At 37.4% G+C, this 13,315-nt stretch overlaps 2 protein-coding genes across 3 annotated transcripts; one reads left to right on the plus strand and one right to left on the minus strand.

Moving 5' to 3' along the window:
- The first annotated feature begins 2,037 nt into the window (after positions 1 to 2,037).
- On the plus strand, positions 2,038 to 5,819 carry LOC135643309 (CBL-interacting protein kinase 2-like). 2 transcript variants are annotated; one of them, XM_065160111.1, is made up of 2 exons: positions 2,038 to 2,195; positions 3,970 to 5,819. In XM_065160111.1, exon 2 carries the CDS (start codon positions 4,276 to 4,278, stop codon positions 5,605 to 5,607), a length of 1,332 nt encoding a protein of 443 aa, XP_065016183.1. In that variant the 5' UTR covers positions 2,038 to 2,195; positions 3,970 to 4,275; the 3' UTR covers positions 5,608 to 5,819. The 2 variants fall into 2 exon arrangements, with proteins under 2 accessions (XP_065016183.1, XP_065016184.1); XM_065160112.1 differs by having other exon boundaries at positions 2,059 to 2,166.
- A 1,774-nt stretch (positions 5,820 to 7,593) lies between these two features.
- LOC135643308 (uncharacterized) lies at positions 7,594 to 11,166 on the minus strand. Its single transcript, XM_065160110.1, has 4 exons — positions 10,882 to 11,166; positions 10,463 to 10,601; positions 9,071 to 9,204; positions 7,594 to 8,981 (listed from the first exon to the last, which is right to left on the minus strand). The coding sequence occupies exons 1-4, from the start codon at positions 11,040 to 11,042 to the stop codon at positions 7,994 to 7,996; spliced, it is 1,422 nt and encodes a 473-aa protein (XP_065016182.1). The 5' UTR covers positions 11,043 to 11,166; the 3' UTR covers positions 7,594 to 7,993.
- Positions 11,167 to 13,315: the final 2,149 nt, after the last annotated feature.

The raw sequence follows: 13,315 nt of genomic DNA on the forward strand, positions 1-13,315 counted from the left end.
AAATTAGTATCAAAATCCCTATCTCTAACCTAGAGTTCATGATACGTTTTGATACTAACCCTGAGGAGAAAGAACATCTCCGAGCTATCCTTGAACTTTTGAGAATATTCTTACGAATATTCTATATGGGAGATAGTTTGTAACCGATCCGAGTTGCCCTCTTAATTTTCAAAAATATTCCTACAAATATACCATAAGGAAAATAGTTCATAACCTACCCGAACTACCATCTGAAATTTAAAAAATATTCTTACGAATATTTCACAAAGGAGCAAGCTCGATAACTAGGTAATTGACTTGAGTTATCTTTTGGACTCCTATCTATGATGGCAAGAAGATGTTAGCCTTATGTGATGTTGAAGTGACACTAGTTGATTTTATTTTTGCTATCAGAATCTAAGACCTAAGTAAGTTTACTAAGAAATTATTTCTTATTGATATTCGAGATTGATGCATAGATTATACTAATCAACATCAATGATGCTAGATGATTTAAAATCTCATCCCATAATATTTTTTATACATATAAAATATAAATGAAAGATGTTAACTAATTTAATCCATAGAAAAATTTTAATATTAAATCTCATTTTTCATCTTTTATCTTTTGATGAAAACAGAAACAAAATTTGACTTGACTAATAAGGATTCAAAGTGTGTTGTAGATGATCGTGTGAGACATGTCTTACGCATTGGATTCCACAATTGTTGTGTTCATATATACAACACTTTGAATGATGGAGTCAACAACACGCACACGTGAATGCCATAACGCGTCTCACCCATCATCACGTATGATTTGGATGGACATCTCACACGCAAATCGATCGAGACCAACCCGCCAAGAAAAGAGAAGCTTCCAGCAACACCTACACAACACTATTTTGCGTGAATCTTAAAGCGTCGATCCATCTAACTTTCCGTATTTCCCAAAAAAAAAAAAAAATGTATGCATTATTAAATCTAAAGAGTATATAAAAATAACTATACATTATTTATCGAGTCCATATACATCATCAATACATAGTACATCGGAGGAAGAGGAAATAGAAAAAGAATATTATTTATCGAGTCGATATGTATCCAAAGACTTAAATATTAGAACGAAATAGAAAAAGACTATCGAGGAAAAGGAAAAAGAAAAATACTGCAAGAAAAGAGAAAGCGTATCCAAAATTGACGATAATGGATGATTATAATCAACTCATGGGATCTTTGTATATAATTAATTATTTATTTTAACAAATCAGATCGACTCGATCGTTCATGAATATATTCATTTAAAGAAAATACATACTACTTATTTCATGCTAATGCTAATGCCAATTCCAATGCCAATGGGATGGAAATCATATTGTATTTAGATAATCTAAATTTATAGGAACCATGTTATTTTTTTAAATATATTTTTAATATCAAATCACTTTTCAACTCTTATTCGACCTTTGTTACTTAATTATTAGGAAGACTTTGTGATTTTAGTTTTAAAAAAATAAAAACCACTATCAAACCAACTCCCAAAAAAAGTCAAGTATAAAATAAAATACAATGGTTTGAGTTTCTTGTGACTATATATATATATATCCATGCTTTTGTTGGTGCACATAAAATTAGTATGATCGTATGCATGTCGTATACTTATACATCTACAGCTGTATCCATGGCATCATTATGTGTCAAGCTTAATTAAATTATTTCTCCTAACAAAGTCAAACTCCACATTCTTCGAAGCCTTCATAAAAATAATTGCAATCCCGCACGTTATGCCGCGTATTCTGTGCACGCATCTTCATGCAGAAACCGAATCTCCAAAACACGATTCGAATTGATCCACCGTCCATTTACCCCTTAATTGTATGCATAAATAATTCCTTAAACCTTGGAAGGGACATATACGTAATAATGGACAGTATACGGTGGCAGTTTCGGCATTGGGCATAAAAAGAGCGACGTCTATAAATTGGTTGAGAAGTCTCGTAGAAATTACACAGCGAGGCGACAGCAGAGAGAGAGCCAATCCGAGATTCGTCCTTCCCCCTCCTCTTCCTCACCGCCCCCCACCCCCCCCCCCCCCCCCCGCCCCCGCGCCGCCTGCTCTCGGTGGTTCGATCTGTTAGATGTTGAGGTGATAGCGGTGTCGGATTCGGAGAGTTCTTGGTCGGGCAGGTGGGAACTCTTCTGCTGCAGCCGTAAAGGTTTGTGTATTAAGCTGATGATCGATTCCTCATGTGGTTGTTGCTTTGGGTTAAATCTGATGATTTCGCGGCGAAAGGATTGGATTTTTTCGTGGGGTGTTGGCTTAAAGATGTCGCCTTTTTGGTTTTCCTCTCTGTTTTGGTTGGATTTTGTTGCTGATTTAAGTTCAGTTATTGGATTCTATTTTTTCCCCTCAAAAGGTGTCTTTTTCTTTCTATTATCATAAATTTTTTTGATCGGGTTTTGTTTATATCTGTTTTCTTTTGATTGTTTCCCTGTAATATTAGATATGAGATCGTCTGGTGAGACTTCTTGCAGAAGGTTTGTTTGGGTTATGTGGAAATCGGCATATATATTGTTGATCTAAGAGCTGGGAAATATACCAGAAATCACAATTGTGGTGATAAATACGAGTAAAAAGGATCCCGAAATATTGTCCTTCGAGAACATAAGAACCAAAACAAAACTGGACCCGAAAGACAAAATCCCCTGTGAGTTGGTACAGACAACGATAACAGTATCGTGGAATTGTTTCCTAGAAATCATGATCTTAATTCTCTGTTTCTCCTTCTCTCTCATCTGGCATGAGCCCATACTTTCTAATCGTTGATATTGTCAATATTGGTACAGTATTATTAAGAGAGAATTTCTTGGTGCTCCTGTCTTTCCAGTTGCTCCATTACAGAAGATTGATTGCATCTCTTAAAATTTCCAGGAAAAGGTTGGCCCTGCCTTTCCTCTAGTCTCACATCGATTTAGCTTCACCGTTCTAGATTGATTTAGATTTCAGACAGTAGAGAAAAAGGGTGAGAGATCGGTTGCTTTTTGTTAAAGATGATGCATTTAGAGCGACTAGTCCGAAGCAAGCCGTCCCTTGTTAAAATTATGTCATTGATTTCTGACAAAATAAGTGCCTTCACCTTCAGAAAAATTGTTTTTCTACAGGTGAGGAATGGATGTTTTCTACAATTTCACCGCTGAAAAGGGAAAATATGGTCAGCCTTTTAAAGACCTCTCTTGCATCAAATTTCATCTCCTACTCACCATTAATAGGAATATCATCATTGGCATTTTCATGGCTCCATCCATTTAATACATATACCAGAGGAACCCTTTCTATAGCTGATATTCTAAGCTGACATGTTTTCTTTCGCACATTCCTCCCTTAACCTCTTGCACCTTGAGTATCTAACATCTCATAAATACTACGCTTCTGCCCATATATCACTTTCTTCATTTTGTTGATTTTCTATCGAGAAGTTACAATTTATGAGTGAAGTATTATTATATGAGAATTCTCCATACTATCTTATAAAGAACTCGATCCTTAAGATCAAATTTCTGAGCATGTGGAATCATTGCTGATAATTCCGTTGCGATAGTTGCTTAGGGTAATGGGATAACAAGATGTTATTATTTTGATTTATCTCCTGCTGCTGGTACTTGTTACTTTCTGTCAAGGAGCTTAAATCGCCAATGTCCAGTTTGAAGTTTTGTTTTAACTTCTACCAGTCTGATTTATAGCATCATATTACTTGTTGCTTTGTGATGCATGTCGGTATGATTTAATCTTGGTTGACTATCATATGAAAATAGACCTTTATGTAGGAACAATATAACTAGTTTTTGCTTGCTTTCTTGAACTTTTTTTTGTGAAAATTTCTTTTTGTTTTTGTTTGTAATGTTTTTTACCTTGCTAATCAAACTAATTGCTTTTATTGTGTATACTCGCATATATTCTTTTTAGTTAAGACAGATTCTTTTCCTTTCCAGTCAATCAAGAAAGACATAGCTGGGAATGCTGAAAGATGTGCCTGGGTAGTGAGGCCATATTTTTGGAGTTAAATGGACCTGTAGCTCCAGCTGAGAAAAAACAGCATTTCAGTATTAAGTATTTCTTTGGAGGCAAGCTCCCAGAGAGACAAACCCAGGGCAGACAGAGGGGATCTGCAAAAACAATTTCACAAGGTGACCTTGGTGGAGACGGTTGAAGTCTTTTGCTCCCCTTTCTAGACTCCTACCTTGTGAAAATCGAGAGAGCATAGCGTTTAGTTTGTTTCACAGGTTACATAGGCAAACATGGAGAGCAGAGGGATTGTTGTGATGCAAAAGTATGAATTAGGAAGGTTACTAGGGAAAGGAACTTTTGCAAAGGTTTATTATGCTAGGAATATCAGAAATGGCCAAAGTGTTGCTATAAAAATGATTGACAAGGAGAAAGTAATCAAGGTTGGTCTCATGGAGCAGGTGAAGCGTGAAATATCCGTGATGAGATTGGTTAGACATCCAAATGTAGTGCGGCTCTTCGAGGTCATGGCGAGTAGGACCAAGATTTACTTTGTCATGGAGTACATAAAAGGTGGTGAGCTATTCAACAAGGTCACTAAAGGAAAAGTGCCAGAGGATGAAGCTAGAAAATACTTTCAACAGCTGATTAGCGCTGTCGACTACTGCCACAGCAGAGGTGTTTACCACCGTGATCTGAAACCTGAGAACCTTCTGTTGGATGAAAATGACAATTTAAAGGTATCAGATTTTGGTCTAAGTGCCCTCGTTGACTCCAAAAGGCAAGACACCATACTGCACACTACTTGTGGAACTCCAGCTTATGTTGCTCCTGAGGTGATAAGCCGAATTGGATATGATGGTGCAAAAGCTGATATCTGGTCCTGCGGGGTGATTCTTTTTGTGCTTATGGCTGGTTACTACCCTTTTCATGATTCAAATCTGATGGAGATGTACAAGAAGGTCGTAAAAGGTGAATTTAAATGCCCCAGTTGGTTCTCTTCTGGCGCTAAAAAGTTCATCTCAAAGATGCTAGACCCAGATCCAAGTACCAGGATTTCCATTGCAAAAATCAGGGAAAACAAATGGTTCAAGAAAGGGCTTGATGACAAGAAAGTAAAAATCGAAGAAGAACCAAAAGAAAATGTCCCTTTGGATGCAGCTGAAGTTTTCAACTCCACAGCAAGCAGCACTGCTGAGGAAAGGCCAGATTCAATGAAGATCACGAACTTGAATGCTTTCGATATCATTTCTCTTTCAGCAGGATTTGATCTCTCGGGTCTATTTGCGGACAGCAGCCAAAAGAAAGAAACTTGGTTCACTTCTACGAAGTCTGCATCAGTCATTATTTCCAAGCTAGAAGATATGGCCAGACATCTGAAGTTAAAAGTGAAGAAGAAAGATGATGGGGTTCTAAAATTGGTGGCTCTAGCAGAGGGGAGGAATGGTCTCCTAGCCATTGATGCTGAGATCTTTGAGGTCTCCCCGTTGTTCTATTTGGTGGAACTGAAAAAGTTAAATGGCGATAACCTGGAATATCAGAAGCTGTTGAACGAAGGCATCAGGCCAACTCTTGTCGACATTGTTTGGGCATGGCAGGGCGATCAGCAGTACCATCAGGAGTAGCAATCTTGAAACTCTAAGACAGGCTAGATAATTAGGTTGGAGATTCAGCAAGTTAAGTTTGCATCAATTGTTGTGTTGTTTTCTCTTTTGAGCTACTTTGTTAATTATCGTGGATCGATTGGTGCTTTTACAAACGTAAGACGGTAATGCAGTCTTTGTGAACTGCCAGTTTTTGGCTTACAAGTTTTGTAATTGAGTGATGCTTTCTACTATCTAGAAGAGATTAAATTATGGTAATTCTCATTTATGTCCTGACTGCATGATTTTATAGTTTATTTAATCCCATCGAAAAGGTTCGATAAGATTGATTGTGTTTGCAAAAACCAATTATATATTCATGTGTTCTGTTTGAGAAGAATCTTAAACTATAAATGCTGTGGGAAAGAAGTAGCTCATTGTTTTTTTTTCTTACCTGCAAATGATCTTTGAATGCAAAGCTGCAGAAAAAGGTTGAACTGCTGCTTTTGTTTTTGGTCATCTTGTTTCTTAATTGTTCTCAACACACAAGACTTCAGTTCAAGACAAGGTTGTCACTGTTCCATTGTCTTTCTTCCCATATCTAACAGGAGAGTAGAGGTCGAGTGCTGTCAAAGAATCTCCAAATTGAAACCTCTAACTTGGTTTTGTAGCCATTTAGGTCCCAAGAATTAAACTCCAACTTTGTTTTGGTACAACTAAATATATAGACCATTCACTTGTCATAAAACATAGAACAAAACCTTCAAGACAAGGTTGTCACTGTTCCATTGTCTTTCTTCCCATATCTAACAGGAGAGTAGAGGTCGAGTGCTGTCAAAGAATCTCCAAATTGAAACCTCTAACTTGGTTTTGTAGCCATTTAGGTCCCAAGAATTAAACTCCAACTTTGTTTTGGTACAACTAAATATATAGACCATTCACTTGTCATAAAACATAGAACAAAACCTTCAAGACAAGGTTGTCACTGTTCCATTGTCTTTCTTCCCATATCTAACAGGAGAGTAGAGGTCGAGTGCTGTCAAAGAATCTCCAAATTGAAACCTCTAACTTGGTTTTGTAGCCATTTAGGTCCCAAGAATTAAACTCCAACTTTGTTTTGGTACAACTCAATATATAGACCATTCACTTGTCATAAAACATAGAACAAAACCTTCAAGACAAGGTTGTCACTGTTCCATTGTCTTTCTTCCCATATCTAACAGGAGAGTAGAGGTCGAGTGCTGTCAAAGAATCTCCAAATTGAAACCTCTAACTTGGTTTTGTAGCCATTTAGGTCCCAAGAATTAAACTCCAACTTTGTTTTGGTACAACTAAATATATAGACCATTCACTTGTCATAAAACATAGAACAAAACCTTCTGATTGCAATAAGATTTATGCAATCCGGTTCAACTTCAGCTTTCATTAAAGGTGTCAAAACCTTCTAAACCTATATGAGGATATATGTGGGAAATGAAGCAGAAAGAAGCAGCCCACGAAGATGCAGTTGACAACATCTATAAAATGCCAAATTATCTTGTGTAGATTAGACTTATTCAAATCAAAGATTGTAGGATAAGAAAGATTAGTTATTATGGAATGAACATATAAAATGAAGATCTATAAATGCATCACTTAAACAAAGTGTATTAATTTGGTAAATTCCTTTTATCAGCTATAAAATAAGATTGATGTTTCTTACTAAGATTGGTGACACTATCCTCGTTGGAGCTCACTGACAAGCAAAAGAAAAATCCACAAATGTGAACCCACATTAGTTCAGATGCTTGTGGTGGTGTGTCTTGCCTGTGAAGTTTCAAAGAGAGAGGAAGCTGACATTATAGATTCCAATTCAAATCACAGTTAGAAAGGATGCAATAGAGATCAGTGCAGAGGCTAATAATTTCAAATAATTCTCAATTTGGTATATAAAGTTGGGCATTGGATCAGGTATATCATGACAGTTTCTAGCAAATGACACCAAATAAGCAATTGTCTGTGTGATGACTGAAAAAAACTGCAAAATACTTATCGAAATGCTATACAGCATTCTTCATTAAATCTGTATCAGAAAAATTAAAATACAACAGGAACTTTTAGAAACTTTTCAAGCCACAGCATACTTGATTATGATTCTGTACATGCTCAAATAACTGTTGATACAATTCAGCACTGCTAGTTTATTAGTTCTTTTGCACTGGCAGACCTGCCATCCACCAATCCTTAGCTTAAAAGAAAAAGTACTGCATTGGATGATGTTCAGCTTGTGTTCAGATCCAGTAATATGATAATAGAAATTCTCAACCATAGGAGACATCCAGCAGACACTTGGAATATATGCTGTGAAGAGAAGTTTGTCGATGATTAGTATTCAACAATGAACAATGAACATTGTTTTAGCCTTGCATTACATAGATTCTGGTCACAGCTAAAGACTGATGGGGGAATCGGTCAGATCAATAATGTCCATATGGACTGAAGTCTTCTTATGCTTATTACTGCAGCAGCTAATTAAGCAGCTGGGTGGTGACAAGAGATCTATTACATTACTCTCGGATGAAAAGGGCAGATTGTCAGGGGAAGCCTTTTTATTGGAACTACTTGGAGTAGATTGTTGCCTGAAGCTCTCCAAATTATTTTGTTTAAGAAAATCAAATGGGTCTTCACTGCATAACAGTTGAGTTCTGTCCGGGGAAGTTCTGCTGCATTCTTGACCTGGTCCAGGGGATTCAATAAGACAGTAAGATTTTGTTGTCTCCATTGGCTTCCTAATACCACCAAAATCGCTAAAATCTTTTCCCAATAGATTCGCAACTCCCACTTTGTCAACGGACTCCTCTGTGGCTTTGGGGGAACCTATGGAACAAGGTGAATCCGTTAGCTCCATTGACTGTCTAAAATTGTCATGTTTCAAAGCACCAAGGCCATGCCTGGCTGTCCTTTGTACATGAGTGGCATCAACCTCCACATCATCAACCAATATGGCCAATGATGTCGAAAGTGAATCTTCATTATCTAAAGCCTTGCCCATAAGATTCACAACTCCCGCTCCATCATCAATGGACTCTTCTGAGGCCTTTGGTGAATCTATCATGCAAGGTGAATCTGTTAGCTCCATGGACTGTCTAAAGTCATCATGCTTCCAAGTACCAAAACGATGCCTGGTTGTCCTTTCCTCATGAATGACATCTGTCTCCACATGGTTAATCGATACAGCCAAAGATGTAGACAGTGAATCTTCCTCAAGATTGTCTTCTTCATCATTTTCTTCGTTGTCATCTAGTATTAGACCTTTGACATAGCAGGGAAGTTCATCCATGGTGCCAAAAATAGTTTTCATTTGCTTTGGCAATTTTGGGCAACCAGCAGTATGCTTCATGTATTTTGTTGAGAAGAAATTGACAGTGAGATTCGAGCTGATAACAATGAGGAAAGAAAATTTATTTTATTGATTCGAATTGAAAAAAGTGGAATAATTAAGCTTGCTACAAATTGGCAAACTTACTTCTCCCAAGCTGGAAGTGACAACATGGTATAAGCGATCTTGATCTTATTTGCAATGCCAGAGAGCGACTTAAAACTTGAAGCAGCTTTTCTAACAGCTAGAGATTCTTTTGGGTGCTGCCAAGCCCATTCAAACTGCATTTATGTAGTTTACCAAGTATTAAAGCCATGTACCTGATATTAATAACTAAAATTTCTTTTAGAAGATACCAAGGTGGCATAAATCAAGATAAAACTTACAAGCAACTAGCACAAGAGACAAAACACATATGTTCCGACATGAAGCAATTATTGACGCAATCATATTTTATATGGTGCCAAGTCAGATTTCAGGAAGTATAATACAGACAACTGACAGAAAATATGTGTTTCTCTTGAGAATAACGATAATCATCTCATTCATAGTCCACACTCCATAGCTTTATCTGACTAACCAACAACTTACGATTCTAACCACTTAAAATTATAAGCAGATTCACAGGAGAAGAGGCAAAAAAAGTTACTGGTAGGAAACACCAGGAATGACCTGAGAAAACGAACAGGATACCAATATTTTTATGCAAATCCATCTAGTACCCAATCAAGTTGCTCTCTTCTTGTATGTGGAACTATTTTGAACTATTTTATTCAGCTTCAACATTTTTCTTCCCACCATGATGTTTATCCTAAAGAAACTTTTCACCTAGTGATGGTCTTCCAAATCCTCTTATATGCATTCCCCAATATTCCTTCAGATCTAAGACGATATATTAACAACTTGAAACTTCATTCAGCCATAGTTGCATAGTCACTTGATCAAAATAACCAAACAAACTGTTGAGGGTAGTTTGGATCAGTATTTTAAAAAAGCGCTCATGCAAGGCAAGGCAAGTCCTAAGCACCTCACAACACCTCGGGGCCAGGCGTTTCAGTGAAGCGCCGCTCAAGTGCATGCCCGAGTCAAATCGGGTCGACTTCGAGCCAGGGTTCGACTAGGTAAGTTAATTGGTTCAATCAAACCAACTAATACTGTGAATTTCTTTGTGGCCAGGTAAATTCTCACCTGAAAAAAGGAGGTGGTTAGGGTGGTAAATGTTATACGACAGCTTAAGTCTGAGATGAACCAAGTTAATTAGTCAACTTAGAACAACCAAGACCTAACTTAGAGCTTGAAGGATGGCGATGATAGACGTGAAGGGACGAACAAGTTCAGCTCCGACCATAAAATTAGATGCCCCATGGTGAGCAGATCTCATCGGAGTATTTACAATTTTAGGTGGCATCAACATAGTAGTCCATAACCTAACCTTTCATTGTCTATCTGGTGTTAGTAGCCCTACAGACATAAAAAAATTAGACGATTGAAGATGCTAAGCTGTATACTATAACCAAGTATACAAAGAACGATAAGAACCTGGAGAGCAGAAACATTTGAAGGGAAGCCATAGATGCAAAGAACCATCTCCCACGGGCGTCCATGTTTCGTCCTCCATGCTCCACACCTTATCTCACCGTTGTGCTGCCTGATTCTCCGTCGAGGATTGACCGTAAACCTGAATTTTGATTTAATCCAAACCAAAAAGAAATCCATCATGACCCTGGCATCCAACTACATCAACAAAATCAAGAAAAAGGCGTTTCTTTGGAGCAACGAAGAACAGTGAATACGATCAGGTCAAGAAAATGCGCAAAATCGTTCACTATAAGTACAGATCAACACAAAACCTGGAAAAGAAGGCCCAAAATCAAAATTTTTGGGGGGGTCTGTTCCTGAACATACCGATAGACAACACGATCCAAGAACAGTAATAGAAGAAGAAAGGATCGGGGTACCCGATGTAGGTACGGCTTTTGTGACGAGGGCTCAGAGAAACAAGCAAGTAGCAAGCAAAGAAGCCCTTTCCTTCCTCCCGAGCCTCCTCCTCCTCCGATATCGTCTTCTCGACCGCACTCGCCACGGATCGCGTCGCAAATCGTCCCTTTCCCGGTCCCATCACCTTCCCTATTCTTTTGGGCGCTTCGCTCCGGTTAGGCTGACATTAATGTGGGCGATGTGACCGTTGAGGGGGGCCGTAAAATAATGGCCGGCGCGTGCTTTGCACGTGGAGATACATGATCTGTGATGTTTTAAAACGGACGGTTCTGATTAAGTGGGTTAACATGGCATCGGCTCATGTGACGTAGTAGTTAATATTTTAATTCTTAGACGAGGTCCCAAAGAAAAGAAAAAAGAAAATAAAATTAAACTTTTATTTGAATCAAAAATGTATTTTATTCTATTCTTTTTGAAAGAAGAATAACTTTAGTTATCTACATCCTGATGATTAAAATGTTAATTGCATAATTAAAAAGTATGAACATAAAATTCCAGTGTTATCCTAATGGTTAGATAGATTACATATAGAATAAAAGAGTTATATTATATTCTACACTAATTTGTTCTGATTAATTATGATAGTCAAATTTGAAGATACTTTCACTTACCTCAAATGTCAAATTAGGTCCACTGGATACTTTATTATAGAATGATATGTCAAAGCTCCACAAAGGTCTTTCTTCTTCATGCAAAGATCCACAAAGGTTTTATAAGCTGAATTATTCCAAGGATGACAGATCTTTCGTCTTCATGCAAAGACAACTGATACAGGTGATGGATGAAGGATTCTTTTATGAACAATAATACATCTGAGGGTGTTTGGTTGATGCAGCTTACATCATTTGCAAGTTGTCAAGAATCACAATCACTTCTTTTGCAATGAAACAGACCTTAGATGACAATGGCAAGCACAAAGCATACAAAAATTATGCCTGTATTTCTACATGTTTGGTTGGCCAATCATAGACAATCACTGAATAGTATTTGTATCAAAGGGGACTATGACTACATCTGTTACCACCATCTAATATACACAAGTTACAGAAGAAGCAAATACAATGTAACCTTCATTTACAGGCTATTATGTTCTACTTGCATTTGCAAACATGACGGATCGATAGAGCGATGCACAGGCAATCAGACACCATAAAACTAGTCAAACTACCTCTTGAAGTGTATTACCGAAAGCGATGCACAGGCAATCAGACAGCATTTACAATTGCTTGTTTCACTTGGTATGTGGCTGGCACGATTCAATCCATGACAATCATCGATGAGTTAATAGGAAATGTCGAACCAGACAGAGAGAAGAGATAAGAGTTAATCATACAAAGGAAGAGTAGGACTAGAAAATATTCTCTACAACTTCAAAAACTCATGTTTCATGACCCAACACTAGTCCCCATAAATACATTACATTCATTACATTTAATATAAATTACTCTTTTCCAAGAGACTTGTTCAAGAACTAATAGTCAATTTGGTTTATCCTTCTATAGGCCTTGAATGTTTATCACCTCTTGTTTGATATAATGAATATCTTTATGATACCTTGACAAGTTTAATTCCAACAGGAAGGATACATGTAGTCGCAATGGAGAACAACAACAGAAGGGATTCTTGCAATCAATTTGTTCTCTAAAAGCAAGATGCAAACATACTCTTCATTGTGTTATCAAGAAGCATAAAAGATAAACATTGTCTAGGCAAGGGCCACCACCAAAGCCAGAATCATGTTCTTCTTTCATTTACGGTTTCAAAAGCCCTAAGTCGGCATGGTTTCTGCTTCTTCTAGGGCTCTTGAAACATGTAAGATGCTTCTGAGAATTACAAACCAAAAACAAAATCAAACAGGACTGGAATTCCCTTCTGATGATCTACTGTAATCTAATCTTACCAGGACAACAAAATGTAAGACCATCAGAACCAATCATTCCACACCTATTCAGATGTGTTCAATCTATCTGAAATAACAAAAGGTCAGGCATCTTTAGCCAAATACTCGAATCTCAACATATCAGAACACCAATTATGCAACCTTAGCTTTTTCTTTTTTCTTTACCCTAATCAACAAACTAGCAACACCTAATCTCTCAGGAGGAGTCTTTAGATATGAAAAAAGTCAAGAATCTATCATTCATTCAGGCTGTTAAGATACAAGAAACAAATTAGGCGTATAAACATGCACTAAAGCTTGTAGCTTTCCAAATTTCCTTATCAGATCAGTCTTGCAATGTTGCTGCTTTCTGCATGCAGGATCTCCATGCATGAAGTATCAACAATTATTAATCCTCCCCTTTTCTAACAAAGACAGGAAAACAAGATGGGCAATAAGAAGCTCCTTCGCATACATCAGCAATTCAGCATGTTTACTCTTTGGTGGCGGAAGAA

The sequence above is a fragment of the Musa acuminata genome, chromosome BXJ3-7 (genome assembly GCF_036884655.1).
Source record: "Musa acuminata AAA Group cultivar baxijiao chromosome BXJ3-7, Cavendish_Baxijiao_AAA, whole genome shotgun sequence".
In the NCBI taxonomy this organism is placed as follows: domain Eukaryota; kingdom Viridiplantae; phylum Streptophyta; class Magnoliopsida; order Zingiberales; family Musaceae; genus Musa; species Musa acuminata.